Source organism: Engraulis encrasicolus, chromosome 23 (genome assembly GCF_034702125.1).
Source record: "Engraulis encrasicolus isolate BLACKSEA-1 chromosome 23, IST_EnEncr_1.0, whole genome shotgun sequence".
NCBI lineage: Eukaryota > Metazoa > Chordata > Actinopteri > Clupeiformes > Engraulidae > Engraulis > Engraulis encrasicolus.
In genome coordinates, this window is record NC_085879.1 from 24,466,778 (window position 1) to 24,482,517 (window position 15,740).

A 15,740-nucleotide genomic window follows, 5' to 3' on the forward strand; every position below is an offset into this window, starting at 1 on the left:
TGTGTGTGTGTGTGTGTGTGTGTGTGTGTGTGTGTGTGTGTGTGTGTGTGTGTGTGTGTGTTCCATTCATTCTCTCCACAGAGAGAGAGAGAGAGAGAGAGAGAGAGAGAGAGAGAGAGAGAGAGAGAGAGAGAGAGGGAGAGAGAGGGAGAGAGCGAGAGAGAGATGGAGAGAGAGGAAGAGAGTGAGTGTGAACTTCTGTGTGAGCAAGAAAGTTGTGTGTTGTATGGATGGGTTTGAGAGAGAAAATGTGAGTGCGTAGTACTGTATGTGTGTGCACCCAGGATTTAAAAGCCTGACTGATTCCACATGAGGGGCTTGTCTATTAGGAAAATTAAAATGGCTCGGGAGATGTGAAAAGGACATTTTATTGGTCTGTATAAACTGTGTGCATGCATGCGTGCATGAGTGTGAGCGGGAGAGTGTGTATGAGAGATGGAGAGTGTGTGCGCGAAAGAGAGTATGTGCGTGAGAGAGAGAGAGAGAGAGAGAGAGAGAGAGAGAGAGAGAGAGAGAGAGAGAGAAGACATAGAGGAGAGAGAGAGAGAGAGAGAGAGAGAGAGAGAGAGAGAGAGAGAGAGAGAGAGGTAGAGCGGTAGAGAGAGATAGTGTGTGTGTATGTGTGTGTGTGAGTGTGTGCACGTGCAAGTACATGAGAATGTGCGTGTGTGAGCACAGAGCAGAGAACAACAACAAAAAAATTAGTAGGGCCAAAGCAGCCTCCCTGTGCACTGCAGTACAGTATGTCAATAAGAAATAGGATATCCAACTGTTGAGGAGCCAGACAATGAATGCATTTCCCCAGGGACAGCCCTTAACCTTGGCCAGAGTGAAGCTTTGCTCATCTGGGCAGGAGAGGTAAAGAGGAAGAGGGGGCATCAGGTGTAGGGGTGTGTGTGTGTGTGTGTGTGTGTGTGTGTGTGTGTGTGTGTGTGTGTGTGTGTGTGTGTGTGTGTGTGTGTGTGTGTGTGTGTGTGTGTGTGTGTGTGTGTGTGTGTGTGTGTGTGTGTGTGTGTGTGTGTGTGTGTGTGTGTGTGTGTGGATATGGGGGTGAGGATGTAGGCTTAAAATTTGATTCACGGCTGTGACCATCCATACAAATGCAGTGTTTGGCCCGACTTTGGGCTGTGAGTGTGTGTGCGCCAGTGTGTGTGTGTGTGTGTGTGTGTGTGTGTGTGTGTGTGTGTGTGTGTGTGTGTGTGTGTGTGTGTGTGTGTGTGTGTGTGTGTGTGTGTGTGTGTGTGTGTGTGTGTGTGTGTAGGTTTTTTTATTTTATTTTTCGCTGCCTTCCTGCATCTGCCAAAAGCACGGCAAGGCGGCTATAAAATAAAAGTCCCGAGGTTTGTTGAGTCAGTCGGTAGCCGTACCGCCCCCCCTGAAGCGTCACACACGGAAAAAATATATGATGTATAAGTTAATATGTATAAGGGGGCTAGGTTACGGCACACTTTCCCCCAGATCAAGTGGCTCAGCTGCGTCAGGAGCTATTTTGATTTACTATTGCGACGGCTGAGTCGGAGCATGCATATTTGGGACTTTAATGGGAGCCAGAGGACTTAAGCACCAATCACACACACACAAACGCACACACACACAAACGCACGTATACACATGCATGCACACCACCCACACACACCTGAATAAATACACAAAAATTATGCACTCATACACATACACAAAAATGGGGCAAGATCCAAGAATGCAAAAAACAACATGCCGCCCGGGCCCGGCCCATGCTGAGACGTTTAGTCATAATCTGGGCTGTCACACTGCTTTACATCAGTGGTTGTCCAACTGTGGTCTGGGGACCACTGGCGGTCTACAAACTAGCATAGGCTAGATTTGTTTTGTATCAATATGAGAAGGCTAAACAAACCTAAAAGTGATCTGTGAACACAGTAAGACAGATTTATATAGAAGTAAGTATAGTAAGGTCGCCAAATTCCGCCCACTTCACTGATCACTTCACTGAAAACGTGATATCACTATTTCAAATACTATTTAATTATGCTATCGTAGGGCCTATATTTTTGGATAGCGGCAACTGTGTAGATGAGGTAATGAGCGATATTAGCTAACATTGGTAGCCCTTTCTATCGTAGTTTGGCGATAACGTCCAGCATGTCCAAAATTGAGCTTCAGCACAATTTTACTGGCGAAAGGCTCCCAATTCCGCCCGCTTGATTTCAGGCCACGTCTGTATTTCCGTTACTGTTTATTATTCCTGCTGTTGTGCTGATTTTGTTCACACTTTTAGCCCTGGCTTTACCAATGCAGGCACTGTGATTAGTTTGGTCGAAACGGTTGAATAATTTTGGACCTAGAGTGAAACAGGGAAGCGGCCAGGGCGACTTTATAGCCAGAATGTCGTCGTGAAATTAAAGTTCCATTTCTCTCATGCTGCTGTTACGACATCCCTTCATTACAATGCTGTTTATGGCCGTTTGACTCGGTTTTAAGTGTCATCACTGTTTCAAATTGTAAGCATACTAACTCTGTATCGTGTCGATATCCATTCCTGACTTAAACAGTGGATACATAATTAACCATCATCACTTATAAGTAGGCGGGCGGAATTGGGGGACGGGCGGATATAGGTTATATATATATAAAAAAACAACCATGAACACCAAACTAAAACCCCTAGCAGTCAATTCAATTGACAGGTGGACCCTGTGTGTGTGAGGGGGTGGGTGGTGGGGATGTGGGGAGATTTTGGTCTGATAAAGTTTGAGAAACAACACTGCTTGTTATTTACCTCGATGAGCTTGTTGGCATGCTCGCGGAAGACCTGGGCGTACTCCTTCACCTCCTTCTCGTTGCCGTTCTTGGCCGCCTCGATGAGGACCAGGAGAGGCACGTTGGTCTCCAGGAAGGAGTCCGACACGTGGTCCATCACCGCCTTTCTCAGCTGCAGGAGACGAGGGGTAGGGGGAGAGAGAGAAATTAGTCAAGAGACCGAACCAGATATCGGTACCAGACCAGATAACGGTACCAAACACAGTCACTGTTCATTGAAGGTCACGTGGAGACGGCAGCAGGGGTGGGAGGGGGAAAGGAGGAAAGGAAGGAGTCCGACACGTGGTCCATCACCGCCTTTCTCAGCTGCAGGGGGTGGAGGGGTGGGGCGGGGTGATACAATATGTACTTTACAGTAAGTTCAAACTGAAATTGATTTCGCGTTATTGAAGGATGACGTCAACAATGTGCTTAATACACTACATACTCTTTAAATGATACCTACCTCAATATCATACAGCACAGAATGCATTCAATCAGTCAAACAGTCAGATTTAGACATAGCACTGACTGTTCAAAAAAAAAAAAAACACCCTTACAAAAATGTCACATTCAGTTTTATAGAGGTTCTCTTGTTCCAATCTGTTGCGAGGATCATTCTGTTCCCCCTGCCTGTCCTGCATGGTCCCCAAAGTGGTGGTGGAACAAGGTGCCTGCCTAGATGTTCTTTAAAGAGCTGAAGGGGATATATCAAATCATCTGTGATCCCTTATGTAACCGATCCTGTAACTCCTGGCCCCCCAAAAACACTTTCCTTCTTCCAGCCCCTTCCTCTGGTACATTATGTGCGACTCGAAAGGTGCTTGGCAGAAGCCGAGAAAGAATTCACAGCATTTACTGCCTTTTCCAATGCACCTGCACTGCACTGATCGGCACCTTGCATTTATACTTGGTTGTCTGAAGATGTATTACATATTAATAAACGTGCTAAATGCACTTAATATTGACATCAGGTGTAGTGGGATATTAAATATTAAAACTTTGATTGCAGTCAAAAACGTATGCGTGAGGTTTCCCCCCTTTAAAAGATCCAGGATTTTATTTAACCATTTTAATAATAAAAACTAAAACACACTGGCAGTACAGGACAGATATTGCAATTTGGAAACCCACTGAAGGCCATCTGCGTTGGTGCCAGCAGTCTCTCGATTTTTAATGTGGCCTTGTAAATATCAACAGGCACAGCATAATGGACAGCTCAATGAAGTCCTGGAGAGCAGAGAGGGGGGACGAGAGAGTGATGCAGAGAGGGGGGACGAGAGAGTGATGGAGAGAGGGGGGACGAGAGATGGAGTGTGTGTATGCGTGTGCGCATCTGCGTGTGCGTGTGCGTGTGCGCGTGTGCGTGTGCGTGTCTGCGTGTGAGGGGGACGAGGGATGGAGGTGGGGGGTGAGGGAGGCTTGTTTGGCTTTCATGGCCACTGAAAAACAGAATACATTCTACCACTAATAATAAATAAAAGGGGAGGCAAAAATCAATAGCGGATCTGTGTGTTGAGCATTATCAATGTAGAGTGATACATACGTATGTAAGGCGGTCAAACGGACACAAAACGAAGAGATGGTGAAGAAGTGAAGGGAATGTGGGGTGGAGGGGGAGATATGTGATGGATATGTGATGGACTGAGTAGAATTAACCAGGGGAAGAGAGAGATGAAAGTAGGAAAGGGGGCAAGAGAAGAGTGTGAAAGAGAGAGTGGGGAGAATGAAGGAAAGAAAACATCTGTGACGGGGAGAGAGAAAGGACTAACATAAGAGGATGGAGGTAGAGAAAGAGGAGGAAGATGATGGGAGATAGAGGAGGAGTAGGAGGAGGATAGAGGGGTGAAAGATGGAGTGAATAGAATGAATGAGGGGATGGGAAATAAGAGAAAAGTGGGACAGGGGGCAGGAATGAAGGATGACAGGGAGGAGGGAAGAGATGGAGGAGGGAGAGAGAGGAGGAAAAAGAGGAGGAGGGAAAGGAGGAGGATAGAGGAGGAGGGTGGAAGAGGATGATGAGGTGGAGGACAGAGGAGGAAGGGGATGAGGAGGATAGAAAGAGCAGGATGATAGAGGAAGGGGAGGAGGAAGAGGGGGGTAGAGGAGGCGGACAGAGGAAAAGGATGGAAGAGCAGAGTAGAGCAGAAGGATAGAGGTTGAGGATGGAAGAGGAGGGAGGGTGGAGAAAGAGGAGGAATAGGAGGGAGGAGGAATAGGAGGATAGAGGAGGAGGGGGAGGATAGAGGTGGAGAATGGAAGAGGAAAATAGAGAAGGATAGAGTTTAGAGGAGGAGGAGGAAGAGGATGAGGAGGAAGAGGAGGATGTGGAGGAGAGAGAGGAGGAGGATGGAAAAGGAGAACAGAGCAGGAGGATAGAAGTTGAGGATGGAAGAGGAGGAGGATAGAGGTAGAGGAGGATAGAAGTGGAGTGTGGAAGAGGAAAATAGAGGAGGATGTAGTATAGAGGAGTAAGAGGAGGAGGATGGAGCAATACACACCTGTCTGCGGAGGTCACGGGTCTTCTTTGTCATCCTGTCGATGGCCGTGTTCAGGGCATCGCTCTTGTCCTTCCGACCAGCCTGCGGAGAGGACACATGGGAAAAGGATTAGTGAAGGTGGGAGGAGAGAGGGATGGAAGGAGAGAGAGAGAGAGAGAGAAGGAGAGGGAGAGAGAGAGAGAGAGAGCGAGAGAGAGAGAGAGAGAGAGAGAGAGAGAGAGAGGAGTGGGAGGATGGCAGACAGACGAGGCAGTCGAGGAGACGGGAGGTAATGGTATGGCAGAGGGAGAGGGGGAGGGGTAGAGGGAGGGGTGGGTACCCTGCTCAAATGTTTGCTCTTGTTACTGTCATGTCCAGGCGAGGGAGACAGGTGAAAGTCACCTGGGAATTTAGGGGGAATGGATAAACACATTAGCTTGTCAAGGCACAGTTTAAATGTTTATGGAAAGGTGAAGAGGTGACTGGCAAGCGGAGAGCAAGAGCAAGAGGAAGAGAGGGAGAGGAGAGGAGAGGAGAGGAAGAGGAGAGGGAGAGGAAGAGGAAGAGGAGAGGAAGAGGAGAGGAAGAGGAAGAGGAAGACAGAAAAAGTATAGAGCCAGAGAGAGAGAGTAAAAAAGAGAGAAAGACAAGGTGTGGATGAGGAAGAGGAAAAAAGAAAAACACCTCAGCAGCTGGCATGCATGACAGCGGGAGAAGACAGCGAGCCATGACCAATGTGTCAACAACATGAACACACACACACACACATGCCCAAGAGTTGGACTTTACTGGGTCAATGCGAGGACTGACTAACATAACTGGAGGGAATCTTACACACACATGTGCACAGTGCACACAAATACACACAAACACACGTACACACACACACACACACAAACACAATCATATATGTGTCCTTCCACACACAACCGAGGAGAATTATGAATATTTACCACGACAAAACAAAACGCTGGAAGGGGGGCGGGCGGCTGGAACTGGAGCTTGTAGTAGTTCATTACTGTGTGAAAACATTTGGCTACACTGAAAATTGCCTTTTTTTATTCAAAGTGAAAGTCACATTTACATCATAGGGAAAAATAAACATTGAAGAGAAATCAAAGGCGCTGTGAATGGCTTTAAACGCATCCTACAGCCAATGAGTCATTTTGCTCATTTCTAATCCTCATTAAATGCCAAGGCTAAACATAGGCATGAATATCATTACGACCAAAGTATGCCTCGTATGTCTTCAAAAAAACAAGACACACAAGTGTTGTATACATGTAATGATATCCACGCGGTCATGAACGCTTGCCAATGTTAAGCGACCAACTGGGGACCAATAGGGAGCAAGATTGAGAGGGCAGTTATTTACAAATGCGCGCCGGGGATTGGGAAAGGACTAGGGGTCAGAGTGTGGTCATGCCGGGGTTAATTTGCCCTCTGTGATGTGGGAGCTGACGTTAAACTGGCACTAGGCCTAGTAGCCGTGAGGTACTTAGGGGGTGGGATGTGGTGGGTGTGGTAGAGGGTACAGGAGGTATGGGTGTGGTGGATGTAGTAGAGAGGGTACAGGGGGTGTGGATGTGTTGGATGTGGTAGAGAGGGTAGAGGCAGGAGGGACGGGGGCGATGGTAGTTGGTTTCGTGGATGTGGTAGAGAGGGTACAGCCAAGAGGGGAGGCGGCAATGGTGGTGGTTGGTTTTGTGGATGGTGTAGGGTAGAGAGGGTAGGGGTGGGCAGGGGAGGGTTTCACGGGTGGCCGAGTAGCACCATGGTGACGGCCAATGAAATATGGCAGAGACACGCGGAGGTACCAGCCAGCTAGCCAGCCAGCGCTAAGCAAGAGTGCATGCCTCCACGAGCCCATTCCACCTCCAGACGGGCTTCCACAGCCTCTTCACTCCCTACCCCCCTCTCCTCTCCTCTCCTCATGTGCCCACCTACCCTCTCACTGCCCCCCTACCTACCGTCTCCTCTCCTCTCTTCTCCTCTCCCCCTCCCGTCTCTCTCCACTCCTCCTCCTCCGTTACTCTTCTCCCCTCATTTACCGCCTCGAAACGAGGCCTCGCCAGCTTCACTACCCTGTCTCCTTTCCAACAATTCCCCCTCTCTTACCCCGGCCAAAGGAGCCCCCCCTCTCATCACCTCCTCAATCCCCCCCTCGCCCAAAACACACACACACACACAACCGACTTACTACCCTTTCTCCTCTCTACTGGACAAACGAGCCCCCCTCACTACCCACCCTCTCCTCTCCTCTCCTCGGGCCAAACGAGCCCATCGGGTGGTACTCCACTGGAGGCCAAGGGACGCCATCAGTCTTAATACCAGCTGCTTATTTATTTATTTGCTGGCCAGCTGGTAGCGAGCACTCACTGTGGCACGCATCCATACCTCTCCCTGACACACACGCACACACACACAAATGCCCGTGCACAGGCATGCGCACACACAAACTCATCCACCACGCTGCTATAGTCACCTACACACCCGAAAAAACCTTGCACTCACACAAAAACTTGACACACACACACACACAAAATGGACGCACGCACGCAAAAACTGGACGCACGCACGCATACACACACACCCTCCATTCCACAATTCTGCCCGTGCCCCGCACCACCACCCCATCTGTAATGGCTACCTATTCCAGCTAACCATTTCTTCTACAGGGAAATTCATCTCCTAGGACAGGTCATTTCTTACCAAGTGGCATAAACCTGGGGAAAACGGCGAGCACCGAGCAGTGTCTTGCAAATCAAAAGTTAAGAGGAAACCCCACCACCCCCCAAACTCCCACCCCTTCCTTGCCACGAAAAAAAGAAAAGAAAAAGAAAATAAGACAACGGCAGCGGCGGAGGAGAGGAGATAGATAGAGGAGGAGAAGAGGTGGCTCCGAGGGGCCGAGATGATTGGGCTGCTCTTCAGTATTGATTTCACTGCGGGGCCAGTCAGCTTAATTGGTGACCCATTAGGCTCCTCACACGGGCTTCACGGGCTGTTTTACCAACCACTAGGGCATGATGAGCTACAGGCCAGCCCCTCGGGAATATGCATCACACTCGCACAGAGCACACACACAGCCGTGCTGCTTACACACAGATGCATGCACGCACGCACACTAAATCCAAACAAGCAGGCTCACACACACACACACACACAGACACAGACACAAACACACACACAAACACACACATTTTACATTCAAACACACAGGGACGCTCACAGATAGGCACTCACACAAACACAAACACAGAACTCTACATTTTATTCGTTCGTTCGTACATACATGCGCATACGCACGCACGCACACTTCAGTGTGATGGAAGTCCCCTTGGGAAAACAAGACTAGCCCAGCACTTTGGGTAGAAAAATGTGTCTACGCTAAATAAGGTGACCCGGAAAAACAACAGCAGAGGTCATTTCATACGGCACGGGACCAAAAATAACTGACTTGCAAATGAAGAGCGAGAGAAAAAAAGACAAAAGAAAGGCAGGAAAAAAAATCCATGCAGAACAACCTTGACACTTAAATAAATGGGAACTTTTAGTTTGACAAAAAAAACTAAATGAGGAGAGAGGGATTTGTACACTACTACAAGCGTATGTCAGGCGTGTACTCCACATTGTCGTTTTCACCGAGGGAAAAGGGAGAGGGCACAGAAAACAAAAAAAATTGAGAAACAAAACATGACATGTGGTTTCACTGACACCCTTGGAGACACCCTTAAACCTGTTTGTCAGTGAAAGACGAACACTCGGATTGCCAGAATTGCATGCAAGCTACACGCGACTAGCGCAATCTTTCTGTGCCCTAACAAACACAGTTCTGTTAAAAAATCCTGCATTTGCTTTGAAGTTCTTCTAGTGACCGAAAAGGCATGGTTGACTAAGCTCACGCTTAGCAAAAATAGACCACCTCAAAACAAAAACAAGGGAAGGAGGAGGGGGGTAGAAAAACTGACGTCTGAGTATACAGAAGCAGATGTAGCTCCACACACAAACACAGGTTCACTTGGCCTGAGCATGCACACAAAGACTGTGTGCTAAGCTACATTCTAGCCATCTTGTCTTTACTTCCCTATTGAGTTGTCTTGTTTGAATGCTCCATTAAATCCACTATTTAAAGGAGGGGGGAGGGAGAGAGGCAGAGAGAACGGAGAAAAAGAGAGAGAGAGGAAAGAAGAGGAGGGGGGGGGGAAGAGAGAGAGAGAGAGAGAGGGAGAGAGGAAAGAGGAGGAGGGGGGGGGAGAGAGAGAGAGAGAGAGAGAGAGAGAGAGAGAGAGAGAGAGAGAGAGAGAGAGAGAGAGAGAGAGAGAGAGAGAGAGAGAGAGAGAGAGAGAGAGAGAGACTACTATTTAAGGGAGGGGGAGGAGATGGGAGGGGGTGCAGAGACAGAGGGGAGTCAGACAAAAAGAGAAAGGGAGGAATGAAAGTGAAGGGGGGAGGGAGGAATAGGAGGGAGGGAAAGGAGGGAGAGAGACTTATCCAACCTCTCGCACACGCGGTGGTATAAAAGGCCAGCGTGACGTCAGGCAGCCTGTGACGCGTGGAGTTTGAACCTAGTTTAGCATGACGAGACTAAGCCATACGTCAAAGTGTAAACACACAGAACAGTCATGAAGTGGAACCAAAAGAAAGACCGAGATAACAACTGCTTTGCTTTGCCGCCACCACACACACACACAGACACACAGATACACACACACACCTTAAAAATTGAGAATGTCAAAGACCCATAAGAATGTGCTTATCTGCCACCCCCTGTTGTAATTTAATGGTAAAGAGAAGCAAAAAAAATAAACACACAAACACACACACACAAGATGTAGCCTCGTGGATCAGAACTGAAGAGTACATATCTGTAAAAATGGAAATTATACATAACTCATTCTCTCCTTCCTCTTCCTCCTCCTACGCCACTTCATTCCTTTCACCCTCAGTTAATTTCTGCTGCGACATATACACACACACAGCGTAAGACAGAAAAACCGGTGCCGAAAGATTTACTATGATGGTGAATTTTTGCTTCCACTTGCCGCAACACGTTGGAGTTATCAATATTCCAATGGTGACGAATCCGGGAGAAAAAGACGAGAGGAGGGGGAGGGAGGAATCAAACGCACAAGCACAGCGAGCAAGTGTGCAAGGCGGAAAGTGAGAGGGGAGAGGGAGGGGGAGAGAGAGAGCAATAAAGAGAAAGAAAAGGAGGATAGAGAGAGAGAGAGAGAGGGAGAGGGAGAGAGCGAGCTAGATAGAGTGTGTGAGCGCGAATGAGTATGTGTGTGAGCACACGAACAAGAGACAGAGAGCAGGAGAGAGAGAGCGAGGAAGAGAGCTAGGGAGAGACAGAGCTTGAGCGAGAGAGTGCGAGTGCGGGTGAGCAAGAGCAGAGAGAGAGAGAAAGCGCACCGATGATCGACGCCAGCCTGCCACCACTCTGTAGCAGTGAGTGGCTGCAACAAAAAGCACAGAATAACATCGCGGCTTTTTCTCCTCTGCTTCTCCCCCCTGCGTCTCTGTCTCCCTCTCTTCCTCGGCTGCCCTGAGCTCGGCAGACAAACGCAACCCACAGCCTCGCTGCACTGGCGTCTCGCTGCAAGTGGGGTCTCAAGACTACCATCAACAAGTTAGGGGTCTAAAAGGACCCCCAACCATGCGAGAGGACCGCTTGATCTTCAATTAACCAATTGAGCTGACATCATTGCAGAGGAAAGGAAAGAAGACGGTGCCGGAGGAGGAAGGGAAAAAAAGGAGGGGGGCTTTCGGAGGAGAAAATTGTTTTGCCGGGTTGCTTTGGATGCAAATCAACTTCAAATTTTTAAGGAGTCTTGGGGAGGTAGAGATGCTATCTTTTCTGAATCCGGGATTTGAAAACAGGACGGAATAAAAAAAAAAACCTGGCTAAGCCGGAGCACGGAGGAGAGGAGTAAAAAAAAAAAAAAAGAGGAGAAAGGAGGAAAAGAGAAAAAAAACACCATCAACATCCCGGGACATGGAATTTGTCATTTTGTTTCAATTGGTGAGGCACGACAGCAATTCTTCCTTTCAAAAGAGCCCGACGACCGCTTTTGTGTTTACTCAAAGGGTCTCTTTCCCCTCTGATTCAAATTCCATCTGGCTGCCCCTGGAGTCTGCGGAGAAAGAGAGTTGAATGCAGCCCCCGATGTGCACAAAAGAATGGGTAAGTTAGCTTCTTAATTCACCATGTCTGCACATGAATAGAAAATAAGACTGAAATGGATGGAGTGGGGCTGAGGGCTGCCTATGCAGTCCAGAATCATCCCTTTAGTAAAAAGAGGGAAAAAATTGAGGTCTTCAGCTCTGCCGTCGTTTATATAAGCAAAGTCATGAATCGTTAAAACAGCAAATTACTGCCGTGTTATACCGTATGCCGTACCAGATGGAAAAGGAATACTGTTGCTCTGAATAGTTTTCAAAAATGTGGCTTTAGAAATGATGAGATATCATTTGTCAAGGGCATCAAAGTGAGCACAGGGTTAAGATTTGGAGTGGGAAAAAAACCTGAGGATTGAAGCGTATTCGGAAAACAGGAGGCGAAAAATAAGACTACATATCAACTGCAGAGGAGGATGTTTCAATTCATCCGTGACACAGCGTCAATGTGCGCATCAAACACTGATGAATACTAATAAGAGCCCCCTCTTCTGTCAAGGCACTTCAACTAACAAACACACTGAAAAATGCGCACAGAAATGTTGGCTGGGCACCTCAAAATGTGGTTACTAAGGCTGCAGTCGGCAGAGGAGAATTATGGATATACAAAAATAGTAATATGAAAGAGCAAGGGAGACGGGAGATGGGGGGGGGGTATAAGATAGGGGGGGTTGAGGGGGTGTATGGGTTTTAGTGAGCATGGGAAAATGTTTTCATGACTTGAGATTAGATATCCCTCCCTCCGTCCGGTTGGTTTATTTTTTTTTCTCCCTTCTCCCCCCCCTTCTCTTATCTTTCAAACCCACCCCAGGTTTCCATTCAAGGTGGCCATTGGTGGGACAAGCACCAGCGGCACTTTGTCTGATGAGCATGCTCCTGTGCAGCAGCCTGCCGCCGCCAGCATCGTGCACAACCTGCCCTCAAAAATGCCGCTGTGAGGACCTCCAGTTCTACTGCGACACGCAGGGGCTCCTGACGCCCCCGGATGGCATCGACAGGGGCGCCCTGGGGCTCTCCCTGCGCCACAACAGCATCGACGAGCTCAGCCCCGACCAGTTCTTCGGCTTCACCCAGCTCACCTGGCTTCATCTGGACCACAACCAAATAACCACTGTGCAGGAGGACGCCTTCCAGGGGCTCTACAAGCTCAAGGACCTCAACCTGAGCTCCAACCGCATCACCAAGCTGCCCAACACAACCTTCATCCACCTCATCAACCTGCAGATCCTGGACCTGTCGTTCAACCAGATGACCGTGCTGGAGCCGGAGCTCTTCCACGGCCTGCGCAAGCTGCAGATCCTGCACCTGCGCTCCAACTCCTTGCGGACCACGCCCGTGCGCGCCTTCTGGGACTGCCGGAGCCTGGAGTACCTGGGCCTGAGCAACAACCGGCTGCGGAGCCTGGCCCGCAACGGCTTCGCAGGGCTCATCAAGCTCCGGGAGCTGCACCTGGAGCATAACCACCTGACCAAGATCAACCTGGCCCACTTCCCGCGCCTGGTCGCCCTGCAGTTCCTGTACTTGCAGTGGAACAAGATTAACAATTTGACGTGCACCATGGAGTGGTCCTGGACCACCCTGGAGAAACTGGATCTTACCGGGAACGAGATCCGCGTCCTGACGCCCGAGGTGTTCGAGACCCTGCCTAACCTGAAGATACTCTTATTGGATAACAACAAGCTGTCCAACATGGACACGCAGACCCTGGATATGTGGAAGTCGTTGGGCACCATCGGGTTGTCCAGCAACCTTTGGGAATGTACCAAACGGATCTGCAACTTGGCCACTTGGCTCAGCACCTTCAAGGGCCGATGGGAACACTCCATTTTGTGCCACAGCCCGGACTACGCACAGGGGGAGGAAATACTGGACGCCGTCTATGGGTTTCAACTTTGTCAGAATTTCTCAGCGCCGGTGATGCAGCCCAGCACGCCCACCGAGGCCCTGTTTCCGCTGGACGTCACCAGCCCCTTGTATGGAAGTATGCAGACCCCGACGTTGGACTACTATGCAGAGGATTTGGGGAGTTTTACCATGGTCACAACCGCCGCCGGCTCGGCCGCCGGAGCAGGCAGCACGGGCAGCAGCAGCACCACCACCACCACCACAGCCACCGCCGCGACCCCAAGCAACGCCATGGCGACCACCACCATGGTGGCCAGCGGGGCGGCGGTCACTGACGACTTTGTCGACATCGACAACACGGTGCTGACCCAGCGGGTCATCATCGGAACCATGGCGCTGCTGTTTTCCTTCTTCTTCATCATTTTTGTAGTGTACGTCTCGCGGAAGTGCTGCCCGCCCACACTGCGGAGGATCCGCCACTGCTCCGCCATGCAGAACCGGAGGCAGCTGAGGACCCAGCAACGGCAGCCAATGGCGGACCTGGCCACCCAGGTGCCCTACAACGAGTATGAGCCCAGCCACGAGGAAGGGGCACTCGTCATCATCAACGGCTATGGGCAGTGCAAGTGTCAGCAGCTGCCTTACAAAGAGTGTGAAGTATAAAAAATACAAAACAAAAAGAAAAACTTTATTTATTCCTGAAGTCTATGGGTTTTTTCGCCATTCTCAACCATTTCAGAAACGATACAGGGTTTGTTTTATGGATTTTTATTTCACCAGTTTCTATATGGAGGAAAAAAAACATGCATAGTTTCTTTCTACTGGCTAGCTCTGAAAGAGGAAGAAAAACAAAAAGATATATTGTGGAGTTTGCTGGGGTGTCTGGATGTGGATGTTGAAGTGGAAATGTGGGTGAGTGAAGAGATGTTAAGAAATTTTCTCACTTTTATTTTTGTAATGCAAGAATGCAAGGTCCTTAACTTACTGAGCTGGGGCAATCAATCTGCACCAAGTAAATGGGTAGATGAGGGGAACTGACACTGTATTATTTACCATCGTGTTTTAGCAGCACAGTGGAAAGTGAAAGCGAACGAAAGAAAAATCCATAGCCAAATCGCCTGGAAACCTGGGGCCCAGAGCTCAGATATCATGTGCAAAGATGATAACATATCTTTGGAAAGAATAGTGAAAGGATTTACATTTCCAAGATAAAACAAAAAAAGAAAAAAGAAAAAAAAGAGTGCTGTTGTGCTGTTATGCTGAATAGAAGTACAAATTTGATAAATGAAAAGGGTTTTTATGACACACAAAGTAGATGTCACTTATGAGCCTCACTCACGTGTTCACTTTTGGGAAGAGTATAAATTGGGTAATGACTATTGACTTTTTTTAAATTCACCTTTTTACAAATGACAGAAAATGTTATTTCCAAAAAAAAAAGAATCACATGCATACAGAGAACGCAGTGTTGATCTGACAACAAAAAACGCTGACAATTTGTCTTTACAAAGTTATCTGTACCTGCCCAGGAGAAAACACGTAGCCTAATAGCCTTCCTGTTTCTGGATTTGATTTCATTCAATAAACTCGATTCCCTCCTGCAAAATCTAAAAAGCTTAGCACTGTGTGTTCAAAGGTTAATGCCCAATATGCCTCTGCCTAAGCTCTGCCAAAATGTCTGGATAGCTCCCTCAACTGTGACTTCAGCAGGGATCTATTAAGTGTTCTGTGGAGACGTTCATTTCCTTTTTATAATTATGCATATCTACGATGAAGTGATTTGGTCTTGAGTCCTTTTCGTGCCACCCACCCCCGACATCTTCACTGTGATAATGCACTGCGACTAAACTCCTTCTGCCATAAATTACTGATGGCCAATTATTATTTTTTTAAATCTAAACACAGAGACAGACGAAAAACACCAGACTAACCAAGTTCATAGCCAACAGTAAACGATCAAGGGAAAGAGGACAAGGGGGAAGAAGTGGAGAGGGTGGAGAGGGTAGGGTAGTGTAGTATAGTATAGTAGGACGAAGGACGGGTACACACACAGAGAATATTACATCCTCCCCCCCAACCACCAAAAAATAAATTCATTGTGAGCTTCATGCCGCGCTGCTTTAATGCAGCGTGGACTAATCGCTCCTGACAACTTCAAGATTGAGCCAATTAGGAAGAGGCAGAAAGAACCTAATGTTCTGTCACCCAGCCCACTGCTCCAGCAAGATTTAGCCTGCTCGGCCATTGAAAAGTCACACAGCCGCACAGCAAGCCATCCTTTTTCCACACTCCTACCTACCTACGAAACCCACGGGCAAAACATTTGAGAGGGTGTTTTGTTTCAAAAAGGGCAACAAAAGACAAGAAGAAAAAGATGAGGAGGAAGGGAAAATGAGTTCTCAATGAGAACTTGGGGGAGAGAGAGAAAAAAGAACAGAATTAGGACAGTGTTCG

The 15,740-nt window shown here is 48.3% G+C and overlaps 2 protein-coding genes across 3 annotated transcripts in view; one reads left to right on the top strand and one right to left on the bottom strand.

The window, feature by feature from the left end:
- ctnna1 (catenin (cadherin-associated protein), alpha 1) overlaps positions 1-15,740 on the bottom strand; it is a 214,479-nt gene that overhangs the window by 100,402 nt on the left and 98,337 nt on the right. For both annotated transcript variants that reach the window (XM_063189431.1, XM_063189432.1), the window contains 2 exons: positions 5,280-5,360; positions 2,759-2,911 (listed from right to left, as the gene is read on the bottom strand). In XM_063189431.1, coding sequence (XP_063045501.1) covers positions 2,759-2,911; positions 5,280-5,360 — 234 coding nt within the window. The remainder of the gene's footprint in view (positions 1-2,758; positions 2,912-5,279; positions 5,361-15,740) is intronic.
- lrrtm2 (leucine rich repeat transmembrane neuronal 2) lies at positions 12,141-15,172 on the top strand. The gene has a single exon (XM_063190791.1). It carries the CDS (start codon positions 12,141-12,143, stop codon positions 13,947-13,949), a length of 1,809 nt encoding a protein of 602 aa, XP_063046861.1. The 3' UTR covers positions 13,950-15,172.